This window comes from Salvelinus fontinalis, chromosome 3, assembly GCF_029448725.1.
Source record: "Salvelinus fontinalis isolate EN_2023a chromosome 3, ASM2944872v1, whole genome shotgun sequence".
Taxonomy (NCBI): Eukaryota; Metazoa; Chordata; class Actinopteri; order Salmoniformes; family Salmonidae; genus Salvelinus; species Salvelinus fontinalis.
Genome location: NC_074667.1, coordinates 25,612,908 through 25,635,680, shown reverse-complemented (window position 1 = coordinate 25,635,680; position 22,773 = coordinate 25,612,908). Strand labels below are relative to the sequence as shown.

General features: G+C 42.9%; 2 protein-coding genes across 6 annotated transcripts in view; both read right to left on the bottom strand.

Moving 5' to 3' along the window:
- LOC129841708 (receptor-type tyrosine-protein phosphatase alpha-like) overlaps positions 1–5,216 on the bottom strand; it is a 53,463-nt gene extending 48,247 nt beyond the window's left edge. For all 4 annotated transcript variants that reach the window (XM_055910011.1, XM_055910013.1, XM_055910016.1 and 1 more), the window contains exon 1: positions 4,820–5,216. The gene's annotated coding sequence lies outside the window, so the exon portion shown is untranslated. The remainder of the gene's footprint in view (positions 1–4,819) is intronic.
- Positions 5,217–6,235: 1,019 nt separating this feature from the next.
- Positions 6,236–19,314, bottom strand: idh3b (isocitrate dehydrogenase (NAD(+)) 3 non-catalytic subunit beta). Of its 2 annotated transcripts, XM_055910009.1 has the most exons (12): positions 19,207–19,314; positions 15,376–15,555; positions 14,363–14,483; positions 14,200–14,260; positions 13,942–14,074; positions 12,417–12,550; positions 10,676–10,778; positions 10,445–10,591; positions 10,209–10,303; positions 10,060–10,120; positions 9,111–9,236; positions 6,663–6,753 (listed from the first exon to the last, which is right to left on the bottom strand). In XM_055910009.1, exons 1-11 carry the CDS (start codon positions 19,249–19,251, stop codon positions 9,147–9,149), a joined length of 1,170 nt encoding a protein of 389 aa, XP_055765984.1. In that variant the 5' UTR covers positions 19,252–19,314; the 3' UTR covers positions 6,663–6,753; positions 9,111–9,146. The 2 variants fall into 2 exon arrangements, with proteins under 2 accessions (XP_055765985.1, XP_055765984.1); XM_055910010.1 differs by lacking the exon at positions 9,111–9,236 and having other exon boundaries at positions 6,236–6,753.
- Between the last annotated feature and the right edge of the window lie 3,459 nt (positions 19,315–22,773).

The window sequence follows — 22,773 nt, the reverse complement described above, 5'->3', positions numbered from 1 at the left end:
TTTATGTAAACTGCCAACTTCAACTGTATGTACAGTATGTATATATACTTGAAATAATGACAATTACGACAATACTGAATGATCAATGAACACTTAACTTAATATAATACATAAAATCTATTTAGTTTCAAATAATGAAACATGCTCAATTTGGTTTAATGCAAAAACAGTGTTGGAGAAGACAGTAAAAGTGCAATATGTGCAATGTAAAACATTTAGGTTCCTTGCTCAGAACATGTAAGCTGGTGACTCAATATTCCCAGTAAAGAAATATTAGGTTGCAGTTATTATATGGATTATGACACGTTGACTATTTCTCTCTATAACATTTGTATTTCATATACCTTTGACTATTGTATGTTCTAATAGGCACTTTAGTATTGCCAGCCTAATCTCAGGAGTTGATAGGCTTGAAGTCATAAACAGCACTGTGATCAAGCATTGCTAAGAACTGCTGGCAAACACAGAAAAGTTTGAGTGAATGCTTACGAGCCTGCTGCTGCCTACCACCGTTCAGTCAGACTGCTCTATCAAATATCAAATCATAGACTTAATTATAATATAATAAAACACATACGATCCTTAGGTCATTAACATGGCCAAATCCGGAAACTATAATTTCGAAAACAAAACGTTTATTCTTTCAGTGAAATATGGAACCGTTACGTATTTTATCTAACGGGTGGCAACCCCAAGTCTAAATATTGCTGTTACATTGCACAACCTTCAATGTTATGTCATAATTATGTAAAATTCTGGCAAATTAGTTCGCAACGAGCCAGGTGGCCCAAACTGTTGCATATACCCGGACTCTGCGTGCAATGAACGCAAGAGAAGTCACACAATTTCCCTAGTTAATATTGCCTGCTAACATGAATTTCTTAACTAAATATACAGGTTTAAAAAAAATATACTTCTGTGTATTGATTTTAAGGCAAAAGATGTTTATCGTTAGTCACATTCGTGCACCGATTGTGCTTTCTTCGAATGCGCCTTTGATAAATCACAGGTTTGGCGAAGCAGGCTGTGATTCAATAAATGAACAGGCACAGCATTGATTATATGCAACGGGACAAGCTAGTTAACCTTGTAATATCATCAACTATGTGTAGTTAACTAGTGATTGTGTGAAGATTGATTGTTTTTTTATAAGATAAGTTTAATGCTAGCTAGAAACTACCCTTGTCTCCTTGCTGCACTCGCGTAACAGGTTGTCACGCTGCCACGCAGTTTCCTCGTGGAATGCAATGTAATCGGCATCCAAAAATGCAGATTACCGATTATGAAAACTTGAAATCGGCCATGCCGATTAATCGGTCGACCTCTAGTACATACCCCAACCAGTAGCCATGGATTACAGGCAACATCCGCACTGAGCTAAAGGCTAGAGCTGCCGCTTTCAAGGAGCGGGACTCTAACCTGGAAGCTTATAAGAAATCCCACTATGCCCACCGACGAACCATCAAACAGGCAAAGCGTCAATACAGGACTAAGATCGAATCATACTACACCGGCTCCGACGCACGTCGGATGAGTTTGCAAATTATTAGACTCCAAAGGGAAGCACAGCTGCAAGCTGCACATTGACAGGAGCCTACCAGACGAGCTAAATTACTTATATGCTCGCTTCGGCAAGTAACAAGCAGACCAACAGTGTTATTGGGCACAGGGACTAAGGTAACCTGCCTAAATGACTACCGACCCGTAGCACTCACGTCTGTAGTCATGAAGTGCTTTGAAAGGCTGGTCATGGCTCACATCAACACTATTATCCCAGAAACCCTAGACCCACCCTAAATTGCATACCGCCCCAACAGATGCATAGATGATGCTATCTCTATTGCACTCCACACTGCCCTTTCCCACATGGACAAAAGGAACACCTATGTGAGAATGCTATTCATTGACTACAGCTCAGCGTTCAACACCATAGTGCCCTCAAATCTCATGACTAAGCTAAAGACCCTGGGACTAAACACCTTCCTCTGCAACTGGATCCTGGACTTCCTGACAGGCCGCCCCAAGGTGGTACGGGTAGGTAACAACATACCCGCCACGCTGATCCTCAACACGGTGTAGCCTCAGGGGTGCGTGCTCAGTCCCCTCCTGTACTCCCTGTTCACTCATGACTGCATGGCACGACTCCAACACCATCATTATGTTTGCCGATGACAACAGTGGTAGGCCTGATCACTGACAACGACGAGACAGCCTATAGGGAGGAGGTCAGAGACTTGGCCGTGTGGTGCCAGGTCAACAACCTCTCCCTCAACGTGATCAAGACAAAGGAGATGGTTGTGGACTACAGGAAAAAGACAGAGCACACCCCCATTCTCATCAACAGTGCTGCAGATGAACAGGTTGAGAGCTTCAAGTTCCTTGGCGTCCACATCACCAACAAACTATCATGGTCCAGACACACCAAGACAGCCGTGAAGAGGGCACAACAAAACCTGTTCCCCCCCAGGAGAATGAAAATATTTGGCATTCGTCCTCAGAAGGTTCTACAGCTGCACCATCGAGAGCATCCTGACTGGTTGCATCAGTGCCTGGTATGGCAACTGCTCGGCCTCTGATCGCAAGGCACTACAGAGTGTAGCGCGTACGGCCCAGTACATCACTGGGGCCAAGCTTCCTGCCACCCAGGACCTCTATACCAGGCGGTGTCAGAGAAAGGCCCTAAAAATTGTCAGACTCCAGCCACCCTAGTCATAGACTGTTCTCTCTCCTACCATACAGCAAGCGGTACGGGAGCGCAAAGTCTTGGTCCAAAAGGCTTCTTAATACCTTCTACACCCAAGCCATAAGACTCCTGAACAGCTACCGTAATTAAATGGCTACCCAGACTATTTGCATTGTCCCCTCCCACACACTTTTACACTGCTGCTACTCTGTTTTATCTATGCATAGTCAATTTAACTCCACCTATATGTACATATTACCTCAATTACCTCGACTAACCTGTGCCCCTCCACATTGACTCTGTACCGGTACCCCCTGTATATAGCCTCGCTACTGTTATTTTACTGCTGCTCTTTGATTAGTTATTTTTTTACTTAACACTTATTTTTGTTAACTGCATTGTTGATTAAGAGTTTGTAAGTAAGCATTTCACTGTAAGTTCTACACCTGTTGTATTTGGCGCATGTGACAAATAAAATTTGTTTTTTGGTGGCATGACCCTGTATCAATCCCCCCCAATCACTACTAGACTCCTCTTTGCGAGGAGCAGTGATGAGCCCAGACATGACAAGACGGGGTCGGGGCAGTCCAGGTCTGACGAGTCAATGTCAGATCGAGGCAAGCAGCTTCTGCTTTGCACTTGAGTAGTCAAGACATAACAAGCCGAGCTTGGTGGAGAGGAAACTGCATTCTGGGATAGCGCATAGTGGGGCGAGACCAATGCAACTGCTCACACTGAAGCAGTCCAGACATGTCAGCTCCCTTTGTACACAGCTGCACACAACTCATTTATATGATGACACGCCACGCTCTGCCATAGGCCTACTTCCTACTTGGAGTATTGCCGTTGTCAATCTATCCATTCCTTCCTTTCTTGACATAATGTTGATATTTGACCATGTTATCATACTGATGTTATCTTCTTTGACCCAAATAATGAAAACCATAGTCTGTTCCCTTTTTGTAAGCTGTTGAATGTTATCCATGTTGCTGGCTGTGACCGACAGTGAGCATACATGTAGCTTTAATAAATAAAGCTTATGTGTATTAGGCCATATTCTATACATATAACATCTCCACTTTCACCATGATTAAGTCAGGTCTCATGAGAATTAAATAAAGACTCAAGATGCACTACATTCTCAAGCTTTGGTGCAAATATCTGCTAATGATGAAACACAAATGGCATCAAATGACAGTTGTCTCCAGCTTAATAAAATCCCTGGTTTCAAAAGGTAAAGTGACAGAATGTAGCAAATTTTCCTGAATGACTCCTGCTTTGCCAAATGTCTTTTCTGTGTTTAGTAACCTTTATTGATTAGATAATTGAGGAAGCTACAGCACGTCACTACAACACTACCTACAGTATGTGGTAAGTAAATACTAAGGCCCTGCCCTGAAACTAACTTTTTGAATCCAACCTACCTGCATAACTAGATTTAGGCTTGACTAAGTCGACTCAGGATCCAGTCAAGCCAGAATAATTAGTATGAGAAGAGGAAATGGGGAGTGCGAGGCAGGGTCAAGCAGTATGATGCGTGTCGAGACTAAATAAAGAATATCTGCTGTGATTTGAATGGGCCTGGCTGTCTAAAGCGATATAATTCCTGCGTTGTGGTCGCACTCAGCCCCCTATCCACCCCACCCCGGCAACAAAGCATTGATCAATATGTACTTTTCAGTGAGGTAGAGCTCACTGGACCGCCTTTTGGTTTTATTTCGCATCGTTACAATGTATGCGTTCACAGAACACACTATCATACGGACTTCCAATAAAAAAAAACTATGTAGACATTCCTCCTCTCCCCCTTTCTCACCAGCCCCCCTCGAAAAATGTCCCTCCCTGCCTCCAAGCTAGTTGTGTGAATGTTCTGTCGCTACAAACATTATTGTTTGAGCTCCCATGATGATAGCCATGGAACGTTTTTTTTTTTTTTTTTATCACCTAGCTTCCCTCTCGGCCTTATCGCGCTCATCACCACAACGATGTTCGCCGTGGAATACTTTGCTATGATAATGTGTGGGACAAACCAAAAGTGCTTGTTTGTGACCAAGTAGTCGGACTTTATTACAACTAAATGAAGCACGCTACACTGTAACTAGTGACAATTTACAGTAGAACAAAAACAAAACTCACCACGACTTCCGTTTGGTTTTGCACAATCCTGAATATTTACAGTTGTGCAATTCCTTTCTTCCTTTTTCCACGTTCTTAACCCCGGCCCCTCTCTTCACACCCCAGGAACCAATAGTGTGTGTATGTGGGGTGGGGGGCCTGGGTGATATGAACGATCTGGGACAGACCGCCAATTTGGAGGCAACAGATCGCAAGTTTGTTTATGTTAACGAATGACTAGAACGGTCCCAAAAATTCCTCAATGTTCCCGAGGGTGTTCCTAACGAATTGGTGTCTCTCCGTCTTCCTTGAGCATAGGGGGCGTGAATCCCACTGTTTATTCGCTGTATCCGGGCGGGTCAGCCGTATCTTTTAGTCCGCCATGTTGTCTGCATTAAGGAGGGATGGGAAACAGAGAATTCCCAGTCCTGGCCCCTCCTCTCCCTCCCTCCCTCCCTCCCTCCATAGCGCCGATGCGACATCTGGCGGTGAATCTGTGACATCGTCACGAAACCGAGTCAACAACAGCAGCCCTATGCAGAAGAGCAGGAGTCCACCATCTGGTCATGTCTATCACATAAGCTGCGTTTACACAGGCAGCCCAATTCGGATATATATTTTTTCACTAATTGGTATTTTGACCAATCAGATCTGAAAAATAATATCAGAATTAGGCTGTCTGTTTAAACAACCAATATTGGACAGGCTTATTAATTGCTCATATACTACACACAATCCCATTTAGTTTACAACAGCAGCTTGCTGTCAACATAGGCCAGTGGTGGTCACTAACCCTGGTCCTGTTAGTGGGTGCAGCCTTTTGCTCCAGCCCACTTAGCCCAGCACTACCACACCAGATTCAACTAATCAAGGTCTTGAGACTTGATGCTCAATTGATAAGTTGAATCAGGTGTAGTGCTAGAACAAAAACAAAATAGGATCACGGTTGGTGGGTGAACCACCGTAAGAGGCTTTACTAAAACTCTCAAACTTAACTCTGGACCACGAAGCCAGTTCCACCCCATTTTTTAAAGAATTGTTCCCCTCTAGTCAGGGACTGATTTAGCCCTGACACCAGGTATGTGCAATTAATTATCTGGTAGAACAGATGACTCAGGGTGAGTTGAGTACCCCTGTACTAGAATGTAAATGTTTCTCTGACAACTTCAAAGTTCTAAGATGGAAAACAGTACTGTCCCAATCAGCTTTTTTCTGTAAATGGTATCCATTTCTGGAACTTCCAGATTACTTTAAAATGTTTGCAAGATTTACATACATTTTACTTGAGGTTTCAAACCCAGCATCACACCGTTGCAATTCAATATTTATGCAACACCTAAATGAACAAAAAACAATTACATTTGTCTGCACTAATGTCAGTCAACATATTCAATTACAACACATTGTGTTAACATTGATTTTCCACACAGCAAAGTATCAGATATAGGAATATGTTTATTACTAATTATGAATGAACAAGTCAATAATGCATATAACACTTATAGTGAATTAAAATAATATACATGTATCTTGTATATCTAAACAAGGCCCATTCATTGAACACCACCACTCTGGTAGAGAATGTGACTTACAAGTTCTATACATCTATTGTTGAATGGGAAAACATTTATTTTGGTACCGTTCAAAAGCCTGAAGGTGTCATCCCCATATTGCCTTCTCTTTTATGTAACCGGTCCTCAATTTCATTGTGCGTATTTTATGTATACTCTGGGTTTGTATGCATTTGAGTCTATGGGTGTTAGCTGTTGTTGAGCATGGGTCAGGAGGATTTAATCTGTTGCGCAGCTGCTTGAGTGGTCAATGCAGAGAGACTAGTTTGAAGGGAGTAAAATAAAGTGTGTGTTTGAGAGGCTAGCTCAGATGGCTAGGTTGGCGATGACAGCTCTGGTGAACTCGTCGCTTGTGGCATAGCCCCCCAGGTCTCCTGTGCGCACCTGCCACAAATAAAAGAGCAGTGTCACACACACACAGGCCCAGTTTCCCCAAAAGCAGCTTAAGGCTGCTCATCCTTTGGGAAACTGGGCCCTGGTCCATTCAGGAAAGACAATGGTCCTCACAAATATATACACAAAACATGACTAGTGTGTAAGAGAGCCTTTTTCACCGCCAAACTCAGACACACATTAGTAGGGTAGAGGAATATTGGCTTATGTTGAAGCAACTCAAGTCCATGGTCGTATGTATATATTTACTCATAAAATAGTTAACGACCAAACATACTAAATAAGAATGGATGACTCAGACTACGCTAGCCATAAATGTAGATTACTATGTTGGTCTTTTAACAGATGCTGCACCACTCATCCTACGCCTGGAAAACGAAACAATGCGAGTTTAAATCACACCTTTTGATGACATTTTTTGTTGTTGAGAAAACAGGCCAACACAAACATTTTCCCATCTTTTATTCTTCAGTATTTGACCATGATAATATATTTAAATACCACAAAAATGTCCATCAGCCATTGTAACAGTTAGGGAACAGGGAAGGAGTGTTATTTCAAAGATCCAATATTATAACCACAGTCCTAAAGCCAAAACCATTATAAATAACAATTATTTGTCCAGAACAGCACTTTGAAGCATTTATAATACCTTACCACTTACTGACATAAGCCAATACATTTGAAGTCCCAATGACTGACACATGCCAGTCTAAGTCTCTATTTGAAATGCTACCACTGAGATCATCAACATAACCAATATATAATTGAATGGACTTTTGGCACAAAGTACAAAGCCAGAGTGAACTCAGGCAAGGCTGGTCATAGGCTGAGGTTCCAGTGGCTTGTTCGTTGGCAAATTTAATGATGAAAGAGCTTAGCCTGACTGAACAGCCAAACACGATGGATCTCCAAGGTCACAACTCCAGCAAAAAGCTACCAAGATAGTGACCTCTACGATACACATTATGTGCGTTTTACACAGTGGACAAAATATTAAGACATTATTTTTCTTTTAGTAACTAGTGATGACTAGAGTACGCAGATGAGCGACAACGGAACACTAAAAGGTTCTATGAAGCTAGCTACAGATACCAAACGGTGAAATTTGCTAACGCAACAATATCAAAACATTTGATTGTAAATTCTGAAAATGTTCACCCTTCTCAGGGATGACCTCTACATCCTGCCTCTTAAGACAGTGGTGCTGATATGGGTTCATGAGAAACTTCCATGTTTATTATGACTCAGTGGAAACCAGTGCAGTTTTTTATTTTTTATTTACAGCAACTAAAACAGTCTTGACGTGACTGTGCACGTAATTAAGGTTGTGATTAAGAAGGCCAGTTAAAAAGGATACTGCAAGATACTGGCAATTAAGCTGTTTTTCTACTTACCCAGAGTCAGATGAACTCATGGATACCATTTGTCTCAGAAATTCGTACAGAATTAAGGTAGTTCGAGGTAGTTTCAAGAGCCAATGCTAACTAGCGTTAGCGCAATGACCGGAAGTCTACAGCTATGGTAGTCTACGCATATGCTACCACGGTAGCCTTAGTCCAAGCCAAGGAAAGTCTGCACATAGTCAAAGGGTTATGAACGACGTACTGTATATGCCTGGCACGCCTCAGGACTGTGAAATTGCAGGCCAGATATCCATTGATACAGTGCTGTGGTAGAGATTTCCCAATCGCTTTGGCATTGGTGAATTGTCCTCGTGGCTCGAAACCTGCTTGACCAATACTGCTGAATAACACACGGCCCAACCAGTATGGACTGCGAGGCTGGACTGGTGGAGATCAATGTAATATAAAATCGTACGCTTGTCCACAGCAGAGACAATGAAACAGCTCAGAGATAGGAGGAAGAGTTTGAGTGGAGGGAAAGAGAGTTAGCTGACAAATAGAAAGTAGACTATTGGGAGTTAGTAGAGCAGACAAAACAGAAGATTCTAGAACAGCTTATAGAAGAGTGCAGCCAACAGCAGAGGTAGTACAAAAGAACAGGCTGACACGGAGGAAAAGAGAGAAGCAGAAAACAGCACCAAGCAGGGGGTGCTCAGTTTGAGAAAGGGTTCAGCAAGGAAAAGACCGGGAGAAAATAGAAGGCCACAGCATAAATGGACTATTTGGTAAAAACTGACGATAATGATCTGCTTTGGCCAATAATTTTTGAATTTGAGCAAGAGAGAGTAACTAAATAAAGGATACACCGAGCGCGTAAAGAGGAATATGAAAAGAAAGCGGAGGAGAGAGCTGCCAAGAGTGACGTAAGTGTGAGTTTAGTGGGAAAGTAAGCAAAAAAGTTAGTGGGGTAAAGTTGAGGGAATATGGCAATATTGGGTTTACAGTAAAGGGCAGGACGTTCAGGGGATCGGGACTTCTTTAGTACATGGGTCGGTGGCGGAGGTTCCCCACAACGGCTTGCACAAAGTCCCCGGTCGTGCTGTAACCGCCCAGGTCTCGCGTCCGCACCTGCGACACACACACACACACGCGCAGACGCACAGGGATAGGGTGCAGGGGAAGAGGAGGAGCAAAGGAGATGGAAAAGGGGAGGGTACTTCAGACACTAGTGGACTGACAAACACCATACTTCACACATTCAGATACCCCGTCCTTCAACACTCAAATTGAAATAGCACACTTTGCCCACATTCAGACCACAACGGCCGTTCTGTCGAACAGAAATCATTCCCCCACACTCCTTCTGCAAAAGGACACCTTCTGTGCCATGGCTGACATGACAGAGCCATACCTTAGCGCAATGGTGTGTTGATGCATGTGCTGCCTAAGAACCATGTTATTAGTTAGGGTTAGTGCTGCTGCTTGTAGTTCAAATAAGGTCTGGGACGCACACCACAATTAGTAGGATCTTTGTTACCAGTCAGTTTCTATGGTTACAGAGCTGTGTTCCGTCACCTCACTGTGCCGGCTGAGAACAAGGACAATGTTTAGCATAATCAAAAGGCTCTCTCACACACACACACACGGATATGGGTTATCGATTGTTAGGTGTAATTTCATGGCTAAATGCACTTAGTCATGAATTGATGTTTGGATCAGAGTATTTGTCTTTACACTTTTTAGCCATAAAAAGTATTTTTTTGAATTGACCCACAAAATGCATGGACAAATATGTTATGTTGCTAGAACACTGTTCTTAACCATTCAACTTTAGAATTAGTCATACACTGTATGCGTTTAGACAAACACTCACTCTCCAACACACATGTGCATGCACACAAACCAATAAGATTGAACAGGACGTTGATACAATAGTCACACACACACTTACCTTGCCCTGTTTGATGACCTTCCTGACAGCATCTGACACCATATTGGAGTGGTATTCCAGGCTGTAACACAAAACACAGTCAGTTGAGATTGTGTGCGCGCACACACACACACACTACACATGTCCCATTGGGAGCAGTGCCCACTCACTTGAGGTGATGGAGCATGTTGGCAGCACTGAGCAGCATGGCTGTGGGATTGGCGATGTTCCTGCCTACAGCCTGGGCAAAGGGGTGCCGCGCTCCCTAAGAAAGAGGAACATTTTATTTTCAGGCTATTTTACACATGCTTATTGTAGCACTATACTGATGGTTGAATGTCTAATGTAACAAGTGTATGATTGCAGCTGACTGGTTAAGACGGATCTCCGGCAGACAGACACTCACGGTCTCAAACACGGCATACTCGGCGCTGTAGCTCTCTCCTGGCACCACTCCTGCCCCGCCGACCAGCCCAGCGGCCAGGTTGTCAATGATGTTGCCATAAAGGTTGGGCATCACCAGCACGTCAAACTGGTATGGGTTCTGGACCAGCTACAGAGAGAGGGTGCATATTTGAGTGAGAGACAGAGAGCGCAAGAGAGAGACAGAGAGCGCAAGAGAGAGAGCGAGGCATACCTGCATGCAACAGTTGTCTATGATGATGTTCTCATATTTGATCTTGGGATACAGCTCTGCCACCTCGGCACAGCACTGTAGGAACAGGCCATCTGCAAGCTTCCTGTAGAAAGACAGAAGGAGACAAAATCAGATGTAGAATGTACATGTCAGTGCAATGGTTCCCAAGTTCCTTGCGCTGTAACGTACCTAAAGCCATTAGAATAAAAAATAAAAAAAGTAAAATAATTAACAGCTACACAAACACTGTGCGTTTCTGATTCCACGTGTTGAGTCGGGACCACCTCTGTCCACCATCCTTAGCAGGGCTTGACATTCATTTAAGTTATTGTTACTTATTTTTTTACATCTGTCATTCGGGCAAGTAGGACAGATTTTTGTCTGAAAGCTCCAGTCGCTTCACCACACACACACACAAAACAAAGTCTAACACCATGCACCAAAAAGGTGCCTGAAAATAGTGTTGTATGATGCAAGGAACCACTTTACAAAATAACATTTATCATCATCTTTCAGAGAATCAGGACAAAAAGTAAATCACGGTATTAACCCATTTTGGTCAATAACAAATATCAGAAATATTTATTTTTAATGCAGTTGCTTTCCATTAGTGGCAGGGCTCTAGTCGGACTTTTTCCAGCGCCAAGTAAGACATGAAAGAAGTTAGCCATTTCATCTAACATGTTCAGGGAATGCATGTTGAATATTTTGATGTGCAACAATAGGATCCAGAATGAGCAGATTTCTGCATCTTCATACATTCTGTTTTGCATATTGGCCTAGGCTATATGCTACATAATTCACCACCTGAGGAAGTGCGAATTCAAAACACATTAGCTAGATTTCTAACCGTAAATATATTGTTGCTAGTTAGCCATGTAATTGATCTAAGAGTAAATTCAATGTCCAACAAATTGTTTATTTATTTCCCCCCCCATTGGCAGGCCGAATAGGGTACTTGATGTATTCACGGCAAATGGCGTGCTCCGCTCCACCTGCGCATCATCTCAATACATACTCTGTAAAATGGTGGTATTTCCTCAATATCGAGTGTTGAGAAAAAAATGTATACTTAGAGACTAGCTGAGACTCCCCTCTCTTTAACAGCATTTATACATGCTAATAGCTAAATAGATGTCGGCTCGGGTATTCGAACCAGCAACCTTTCAGCTCTAACCACTAGGCTACCTGCCGCCGTAGTTCACTATCGAGACAGCTAGCAAGACTATATGGTTGTAATTGGCTATCTAATTAGTCTGTCTCTCTCCTCGAGCAACGGTACATGACTGTACAAACCCTGTTTGCTGACCAAAAAGTAGCTGCAACTGGGCAAATAACTCACTAACTAGCAAGGAATATCAACAACCCGCCTCTGGGTTTGATCTCAAAAGTGCATCTCGTGACCGCAGGTGATTAAAAAACCCTTGTACCTTAATGCAATTAAAAAATTCTACTCATGCGCTTTACAGAGATAGGTAAAACAGTGTGCAGCATCGTCTACAGAGAAATTTGATCAGAGTAATTGTTTGATAGTGATTGTGTGATATTTTTTTACTTGTCCATTCAAACAACTTAAAATCTATATTCTGCTTGCCCCACAATTATATATATTTTTTTACTTGTCCCGGACAAGAGGGCAAGGGTTAATGCCGAGCCCTACATAAACAGTTGGTTTGGCTGTAGTTGGATAGATGTGTAGAAGCCTTTAAAATGAGGTTGCTTATTTGGCAGCGAGACTCACATGATGTTGGCCTTGTGGACCGCCGTGACCTTGCTGCGACCCTTCTTGGTGGCGTAGTCGAAGGCAAACTTGGCGATGCGCCGAGACTTCTCCCTAGTGATGATCTTCAGACATTCAATCACTCCAGGCACGCTCTGAGAGGCAGAGGGCACAGAGTTCAGACCAGGACACACTTCCATCTGACCATGGTTTGACCATGGTGTTGGAGTGCTTAAATGTGGTCATTTTCTGCCCAGTGTACACAGGCACACGGCGATGCGGACTGGAGCTTGATTTGGCCTCTGCATGCCTCCGCAGGCTCTGCAATTGCGTCAAATCCTCCAATTCGAAGCCTCCGTCCACATTTTCGGATCAAGCCTAAATTGGCTTTTATGAGTGAATGTTGAAATTAAATTGGGATCCTTAACGTTAAGATAAATTGCTAACCGATTTCAATTTCCACAACAACTAAGAGTGTTGGAGTGGGAGGCTCAACTTCTCCCGTTTAGTTTTCCTGGCTACCACACTGAACAGCGTGAAGCAAACCCGTGCACAGATACTGTGTGACTGTGTGAGAGCGAAGTGTTGCTCATCTCAATATCCTAGTCTATTCATTGATGATAGGCCCTGCTTTACTGAAGTTGTGAGCCCAAAAATGGCGAGGTACAGCATTTCATTGCGAGAGACAGCTTTGGACTGCCGATAGATTGGTGTAGTGCACGGTTCTGACTGGCTGCCTGGAAGCCGACCTTCCTATACTGTGCACCTCCCCTCTCTCCACCCTCGCCATGAAAGATGAGTGTTTGTGTTCTCGGAAGTACACCAACTTGTGTCCTCCATTCCAAAAAATACTGAATCCTACGAGTTGATTCCTGGCGGAATAGAATCTTAACACTCATAAATGGGAGTCGATACCGGGAGTCAACGGACCAATTATTATCTATTCTCCACCACGTCATCATTGTTAACAGTAGGAAAAATGGCAGAGAAAGTTAAATGAGAAGTAAATGCAAACTTTGCGAGGTGGAATTGAGGTACAGTAATGGTAGTACAGCTGCAATGCTTAACCATCTGAAAGGGATGCACCCTGAGACCCAAACGGTTGTCAGCAGCAGCACGGCTGCATTGTAAATTCATGTGGAATTCTATACATTTTTCTTAGCGTTTTAACGGAAAAAAGTAGCGCCCGCTTTACTTAAAGTAACTAATATTATTACTCAAACTTGAAAAGTAATGTTACAGTAATAATATTACTTTTGAGTAACAGAGTAATGTAACGCATTACTTTTGAAACACGTTACACCAACACTGGTTGTGATAGATGATTTCATGTAAAAATGTGTGTATTACCCATACAACCAACTAAACATGGTTAGATTTCAAATGAGGACTGGGTAAACTGGTTTTAGCTAGCCAGGCCGGGGGAGTGGCGATTTCCATTTAGGACCAATGAAATGGTCATAAGTGGGCAAACTTCACCCACCTAACACCCTAGTCGAGCTGAAACCAACACACCCATTAGTTGTGGCAGTGTGTGGTGATGTACCTCGTGCTCCAGAGAGCTGTACTCTCCCTCAGTCTGCTCTCGGATGATGACCAGGTCCAGGTTGTTGTGGCGGGTGCTATAGCCAGGCAGGCTGTTCACGTGTACCACATTTGCAAACAGGTCCAGCCTACGCCTGAGCAGAGCACAGGAGGGAGCGGCTCACTAATAAGGACAGCCAGCCACACACTAAGAGTTCTCATAGCAATAGTAATTTATTGTGTTGGATTCATGCTAGCGCTAGATCTATTATGGCCTTACCTAATTTTCATCTCAAAGCCAGCCAGCTCCCCTTTGAACTCCATGGGGGTGTTAATCTTTCCTGCACACACGGAGAAAAGAAAACCACTCAGTCAGAACACACTGATATGGTAAAAGCAGACAAGAGGAATCAAATCCCCAACAAAGGAGACAAGTTAGTTACCTTTCATGGCCACCCTGTTGGTCTTCATGGAGGCCAACACCTGCTCCAGCTTCTCGTCGCTGTCCATATGCTGCACCTCACTTAGGTGGAACTCCTCAAACTCCACTGGGACGTCACCCGCCTGGAGAGGGAGGGAGGGAAGGAAGGAAAGAGAAAGGCAGGGTTAAGGGTAGAACCAAGGAAATAAGACAAGGGGACGAGAAACAGGATGGACATATCGAGGATAAATAAAAAGAGTGAGCGAATGAAGGCAGGCCCCCCAAAAATTGTTGAAGACTCCAGTCACACAAGTCATAGACTGTTCGCAAAGGGAAGTGGTACCGGAGAGCCAAGTCTAGGCCCAAAAGGCTCCTACCCCCAAGCCATAAGACTGCTGAAGAATTAATCAAATGGCCACCCGGACTATTTACATTGACCCCCCCCCCCCCATCCCCTTTGTTTTTATTATCTATGCATAGTCACTTTACCACTACCTACATGTACAAATTACCTCGAATAACCTGTACCCCAGCACATTGACTTAGCCTCGTTATTTTATTGTGTTACTTTTTCTTAACTCTATTTCTTGAACTGCATTGTTGGTTAAGGGCTCGTGAGTAAGCATTTCACGGTAACGTCTACACCTGTGCTATTTGGCGCGTGTGACAAATAAAATGTTATTTGATTTGAATGGACTATAAACGTTATGAATTAGTCTTGCATATTCAGTTATCAATGAACACAGAAAGTATCGGATTGAGCGCAGCGCATGCTTGGCACATGTTTCTGGCAAAAGTGAATTCCATTCCCACATGGGCCACATAATGTGTGTATTGACTGCTGAGACAGGGTCACAAGCATGAGGGTGAGGTGGGGTGGTGGCCTAAGTAATAGCATACCTGGAGGAGAATGTGCTAAGGAGATGAGTCAGCTATATGTCAACAGAGGGACAACACATCCACACCAATCTGCACTCTGTCACATTGTCACTCCAGGTCAGCATTGAGAAAGTGGAGCCACCATAATGTACATACCTTGAACACCTCCTTGACGGCAGTCATCAGTTCAGGTCCTACTCCGTCCCCGGGCACCATGGTGACTTTGAATGTGGCGTCGGCGCGGGCCGGGGGTGCCTCAGGCCCACCCAGACTGCGGGTCATAGTGAGGGACCGGGCAGCCAGCTGCTGCCACCACGGACCAGTGCCAGTAAGGCCCTAGACCAGGACACAATAGTTAATTAGTAGGTCCACTGTATAAAGTAAGCATAATCAGATGGTCTGGTTGTCGTTATAGCTAATGTGTATTATCTGCCAGTGTCTTTATTCTTTTTTTTTATCATTCTATAAACATTTTGGATATGCTTGGTCGGTCATTTTCAACATACTTTCGTGTCGTCTTCATCAGCAAACTACATCATACCTAAACACACTTTCATTCTAAATGTAAAAATGTTGGCATGAACAGAGACTGTCACGTGGAATGTACGTCACGATTATCAGACAATTACAACAGACTTTAACTAGCCAGCTAACCCTGCTTATACAATGTCAAAAAGCTGTTGCGTACCATTTTGTTTGAACAACAGGAGAAAAAAAGTCAACCAAATCAAGTTTAATCAACTGTCCAAGGACCAGGTTAGACGAACCTCTTGATTTCAGGCTATTACGGTGTGATGAAGTAAAGCTGTGGGCTCCGGTTACTTATTACATGTGTGTTCGAAGCACTGCACCACCGGTAGGTTGGTCACACTTGTTTGTATCCAACTAGCTACAGTATGTGTATTGCGGGAACGCTTGCTAGTTAACTTGCATTAAGGACTAGTGATCTGTATCTGTCGAAATAACAACTATAATATTCTTCTACATTTGGAAATGTATGCAAAACTGGAGATTCCACCAAGTAGGTGTAGATATGGCAATAGGCTACTTTGGGACATTAGGTAGGGTTGTCTCCCCAGGTGGTCTCCGGCAAGTTGAAAGGACATACAGAGCATTTGGAAAGTATTCAGACCTCTTGACTTTTCCCATATTTTGTTACATTACAGTATTATTAGAAAATGGATGAACTTTTTTTCCCTCAATATATACACACAATACCCCATAATGACAACATTCCACAGGCCACAATCAATATTCTGAACAACTATGCGAAGGAGATGTGTTTCATGCTGCATGAAGCAAATGGTGGTCACACCAGAGTTCTCTGATCCACGACCCTACCTTTATTTTTACATTAAAGTAATCTTTATCTGATTTGTTATCCTGAGGGTCTCTGAGATAAAATGTAGCACAGTTTTGTTTGATAAAATCTATTTTTATATTCAAATATAGGAATTGGGTTCTACAGTTTGAACCCCTGCTGTCTCTGGCTCCACACCCACCCCGCCCGGCCATCTAGATGTGTGAAAGTTAGCGTATAAGCTAATGATCCATCATGTATGACATTCCTGGGAGTGTGTAAACTTACAAAAATGATATGGTAATACAAAATGTATGTTCTCCATAGTTATGTACTTGAAAAATGTATCAATTGACCAATTCGGCACATTTGGGCAGACTTGATACAAAACGGTGTGCAGTATTGCAATGCTTCACTGGATCGACACTGCTGCCATCTAGTGGCCAAAATCTAAATTGTGCCAAAACTGCAATATTATATTATGGCCTTTCTCTTACATTTCAAAGATGATGGGAAAAAAAGAAAAGAGAACACATGTTTTTTGATTTTTATTATCTTTTACCAGATCTAATGTGTTATTCTCCTACATTAACTTCACATTTTCACAAACTTCAAAGTGTTTCCTTTCAAATGGTATCAAGAATATGCATATCCTTGCTTCAGGTCCTGGCTACAGGCAGTTAGATTTGGGTGTGTCATTTTATGCAAAAAATTGAAAAAAAGGGTCCGATCCTTAAGAGGTTTTAAGCTGTCTGTGACCAACAGATGCATATCTGTATTCCCAGTCATGTGAAATCCATAGATTTGCGTCTAATGAATTTGTTTAAATTGACTGATTTTCTTATATGAACTGTAACTCAGTAAAATCGTTTAAATATAGTTACGCGACATATCTAAGAGTAGCAAATTAGATTAACTTATCTCGCTAGCCAGCCTGCTAACGCTAGTATAATGTGATAGCTTTACCATCTGTGTTAGCAGGTCAGGTAAGAAATTAGTGGCAGAATAAGTATTATGCAAATAATTTGTTGTTGTGACAGTAAAATATGTTAATAACGACATGTGAGGCTGCTGAGAAGGTTAATTGAAGATGACCAACAACAAAAAACACACAAAAAAACGTGTCAGTTTACTTAGGAAGCCGCCAAAGTTAGGCTACTTACATGGGAGTAACCAGAGTACCCTACTGCATACACCTACTCAGGGTGTGGTCACGTTTAGCCACATCTATTCCACACGTTTAAGTCCATTTTTCATGCGACTGACATGCGGTAATGATAAATAGCTTAATAGCTTACAGTTCTTGGAATCTGTTTTAATTGTGATAGGCTCATGTTTTACCTGTACTGCATTACCCCAATACTTATTTTGCCAGTAGGCTACCCAGTACTGGACCATAACTGTACTGACTTTCACCCCTGGGTTTAACCTACTAACCTAATATGCCAGACATACACCACACGATTTTGTCACGTTTATGCAGTCCCAGACTCATTTTCATGATCGAGGTGAAATCCTTTGAACTTTGGCTAGGATCAGTATGTCGGGACTCGCTTAATTTGACTTGGTTAAGGACGCACCGACGATGGCTGTTCCATTTTCCAGACCACTGTTGGATGTCCAGATAATTTTCTGACATGTCAGAAGTGTTGGTCATGTATTTTGTAGTGTGAGCAGTGCTACGAAGCGATTGGGCAAGGACCGTTGCCAATAGCCAATGAGCACTCAGCATTTGAGACCAAACAATGACAGCGAAAAGAATAGTGACAACACCCACGGTGTGGACAGAGGTGATGGAAGACATTAGTGGAGCTGTGGAGAACGCGGCTGCCTTTTCGATGGGCCAGTTCATTTTACATGGCCCAGTGCCACGGACGAACGGCGTTAACTAATTTTAGACAATTCCATTGGTCCTTAAGTGAAACCTCCACCTACATGGGGCACGGGCCATGCAAAACTAACTCCACCAAAAATATATGAAATAATATATGAAATTAAGTCCATATTCTGAGCCTCTGACTCTCTTTATGTTTCTGCACACTAATAAAAGCAGCTCAGTGTTTGCGTATCGGCATTTGTTTCCTCTGACAACTAAGAAAACGCAGGGGGGTGAACTAGACTAGGTTATCATCTTAGCGTAACGTGAGTTACCCACGTCCTGGGTTTTAAGATGGATGGAATGAAAGGATTGGGACTGGAAAATTGGAAAATGTGAGCACGTTCAAATTTTATAAATCGTGTAACGTTACTAGTGTATGCCCAGCATAACTGAAGCTGTGGTCTGAAGCTGATAACCATGAGACATCAATCCGTTAGCAGGTTGTTCATTGATACGTTGTTAGATTGCTGGTTAACGTTAGTGACAACAGTCAATGGCATGTGAATGCGACATCCATTCAATTTCCACCTGGCTGCGTATCTTAGTTAGCTAGGTAGGTAACCGACTAGCCTTATCGTAGTTATGATAACTAACGTTAGCTTTCTGTCTGTAACTTACCAGTACTAGGAGCTAGCCAGCTATGGACATTATCCTGTCGCAATACCTTTGGTGACTAACGTTATAAACTGCTTAATATAAATTCCCCTAACAAAACAACGGTAGTCATCAATAACACATACCAAAAGTTTTACGTCACACGAAACACTGTCCACAATTTGATGGCTGTAAACATCATCTACCGACTCACCTTGGCCAATGTTACAACGCTTCCTCTCAAGGCGGCAGCCATCATGATCCACAAACCAGAAAGAATGTGGAGGAAATGAATTCTTCTTCGATGAGGTTTAAGCGCAGTTGGCATCCAATAAATGTTGTATTGCCGCCACCTACTACACTGGAGTACAACTTCCTTACACTTTGGTTGAAAAAATAAATAAACAAATACCCTACCATCTAACGTTACACTCACAAAAAAACGTACTCCACTAATTAAATCTATTTAGTTCTACCTCAGGCCAACCACCTGAAAGGATGGGACACCACCACTTAACACACCCTGTAACTCTTCTGATGTCAAGTCTCGCACACCCAAATACCTCTCTGCAGCTGCCACCACAACCTCCATTTTCTGTGACTTACGTTCCATCCCTGCAGTAAAGTTGATAACCATTGCTATAAATGCTAAAAATCCAATCTTACTGAAACATATCACTTGTTGGCCTATCCCTCTGTACTGGTACAGATCTACTACTCACACCACTCCTCTCACGACCCTTCCCCCTTGACCCATCTTCCTATACTTTCTTCGCTGCCTCAGCATATGACAACTTCTGCACTACTCTAACTCTGGAACCTGCCTCTCTCGCACAGGACATTTCTGCACTCGATCTTGATCTTTAAATTCTTCTTCTATGATATCATGGTGGTCTATAAACAAATTTGTAAAGTGCATGCCACCACCTACTGTGCTGGAATGTACAATCAATCATGATCTGCCCAATTCTGTACTACCATGGAAATTAAAAACCAAATAAATCCCTAATAACTTCTACAATACCCTCCCCAACCCCCCTACACAATTAAACTTGATCTATATCATGCTGAAACACTCCACCGTTAGGATTGTTCAGCATGTCAACCATTTAAACCATAGCCACGGGAAGTACGGGTGCTGCAGCACCCCCTGAAAAATCGGAATTAAAATATTCAAATATATATATATATACAGCTCTGGAAAAAATTAAGAGACCACTGCAACATTATCAGTTTCTTTGATTTTACTATTTATTGGTATGTGTTTGGGTAAAATTAACATTTTTGTTTCATTCTATAAACTACTGACAACATTTCTCCCAAATTCCAAATAAAAATATTGTCATTTAGAGCATTTATTTGCAGAAAATGACAACTGGTCAAAATAACAAAAAAATATGCAGTGTTGTCAGACCTTGAATAATGCAAAGAAAATAAGTTCATATTCATTTTTAAAACAACAACACTAATGTTTTAACTTAGAAAGAGTTCAGAAATCAATATTTCTAAGGAGTAATGTTAGACTCCTTTAATACATTATTAGGCTAGGGGATCCCTCATCCGCATTGGAATGTGCTGGGTACCAAAAGGGATGAAATCTATTTATTTTTTTTGTCATACACTTGGTAAACAACAGTTGTAGATTAACAGTGAAATGCTTACTTACGGACCATTCCCAACAATGCAGAGAGAAAGAAAATAGAAAAAAATAGAAAAGTAATAACACTAAATAATAAATACTCAATGGGTAATGATAACTTGGCTATATACATGGGATACAAGATAATTGAGGTAGATGTGTACATATAACTAGGAATAAAATGACTAGGCAACAAGATAGATAATAAACAGTAGCAGGAGTTTATGAGTCAAAAAAAGTTAGTGCAAAAAGAGTCAATGCAGAAAGTCCGGGCAGCTATTTGGTTAACTATTTAAATAACTATTTAGCAGTCTTGTGGTTTGGGGATAGAAGCTGTTGAGGGTCCTCTGGGTTCCAGGCTTGGTGCATCGGTAACATTTGCCATGCGGTAACAGAGAGAACAGTCTATGACTTGGGTGGCTTGAGTCTTTTCTGGGCCTTCCTCTGACATTGCCTGGTATAGAGATCCTGGATGGCAGGGAGCTCGCCCCGGTGATGTATTGGGCTGTACACACTACCCTCAGTAGCACCTTGCAGCTGCCTTACCAAGCAGTGATGCAGCCAGTCAAGATGCTCTCAATGGTGCAGCTGTAGAACTCTTTAAGGATCTGAGGGCCCATGCCAAATCTTTTCAGCCTCCTGAAGGGGAAGAGGTGTTGTCATTCCCTCTTCAAGTCTGTATTGGTGGTGTGTGTGAACCATGATAGATCCTTAGTGATGTGGACACCATGGAACTTGAAGCTCTCAACCTGCTCCACTACAGCCCCGTCGACGTGAATGGGGGCATGCTCGGCCCTCCGTTTCCTGTAGTCCAAGATCAGCTCCTTTGTCTTGCTGACGTTGAGGGAGAGGCTGTTGTCCTGGCACCACACTGCCAGGTCTCTGACCTCGGCCCTATAGGCGGTCTCATCGTTGTTGGTGATCAGGCCCACCACCGTTGTGTCATTGGCAAACTTAATCATAGTGTTGGAGTCGTGCATGGCCACGTAGTTGTGGGTGAACAGGGAGTACAGAGGGGACTAAACTTTCACCCCTGAGAGGTTCCCGTGTTGTCAGTGTGGCAGATGTGTTGTTGCCTACTCTCACCACCTTGGGGCGGCCCGTCAATAAGTCCAGGATCCAGTTGCAGAGGGAGGTGTTCAGTCCCAGGCTCCTTAGCTTAGTGATGAGCATGGAGAGCACTATAGTGTTGAACACTGAGCTGTAGTCAATGAACAGCATTCTCACATAGGTGTTCCTCTTGTCCAGGTGGGAGAGTGCAATAGAGATTGCGTCATCTGCTGATCTGTTGGGGCGGTATGCGAATCGGAGTGGGTCCAGGGTGTCCTGGATGATGGTGATGATGTCAGCCATGACTTGGGTATAGGGACTAGGAATTCTTGGGTACAGGGACTAGGTTGGTCTGCTTGAAACATGTAGGTATTACATACTGGGTCAGGGAGAGGATAGAAAATGTCAGTGAAGACACTTGCCAGCTGGTCAGTGCATACTCTGAGCATGCATCCTGGTAATAAGTCTGGCCCTGCGGCCTTGTGAATGTTAACCTATGGAGAGTGTGATCACACAGTCGCCCCGAACAGCTGTCATTCTCATGCATGGTTCAGTGTTGCATGCCTCGGAGCAAGCATAGAAGGCATTAACTTGTCTGTTAGGCTCGCATTGCTGGGCAGCTTGCGGCTGGTTTTCCATTTGTAATCTGTGATAGTTTGCAAGCCCTGCCACACTCGATGATAATCAGAGCCGGCGTAGTTGGATTCGATTTTAGTCCTGTATTGGTGCATTGCCTGTTTGATGGCTCATCAGAGGTCGTAGCAGGATTTCTTATGTGCCCGGATTAGTGTCTCTCTCCTTGAAAGCGGCAGCTCTAGCCTTTAACTCAGTGAGGATGTTGCCTGTAATCCATGGCTTCTGGTTGGGATATGTATGTACGGTCACTGTGGGGAGGACATCGTCATGCACTTATTAATGAAGCCGGTGACTAATGTGATAAACTACTCAATGTCATCAGATGAATCCTGGGACATATCCCAGTCTGTGCTAGCAAAACAGTCCTGTAGCTTCTCATCCGCTTCATCGGACCACTTCTGTATTGGTACTTCCTGTTTGAGTCTGCTTATAAATTGGAATCAGGAGGATAGAGAT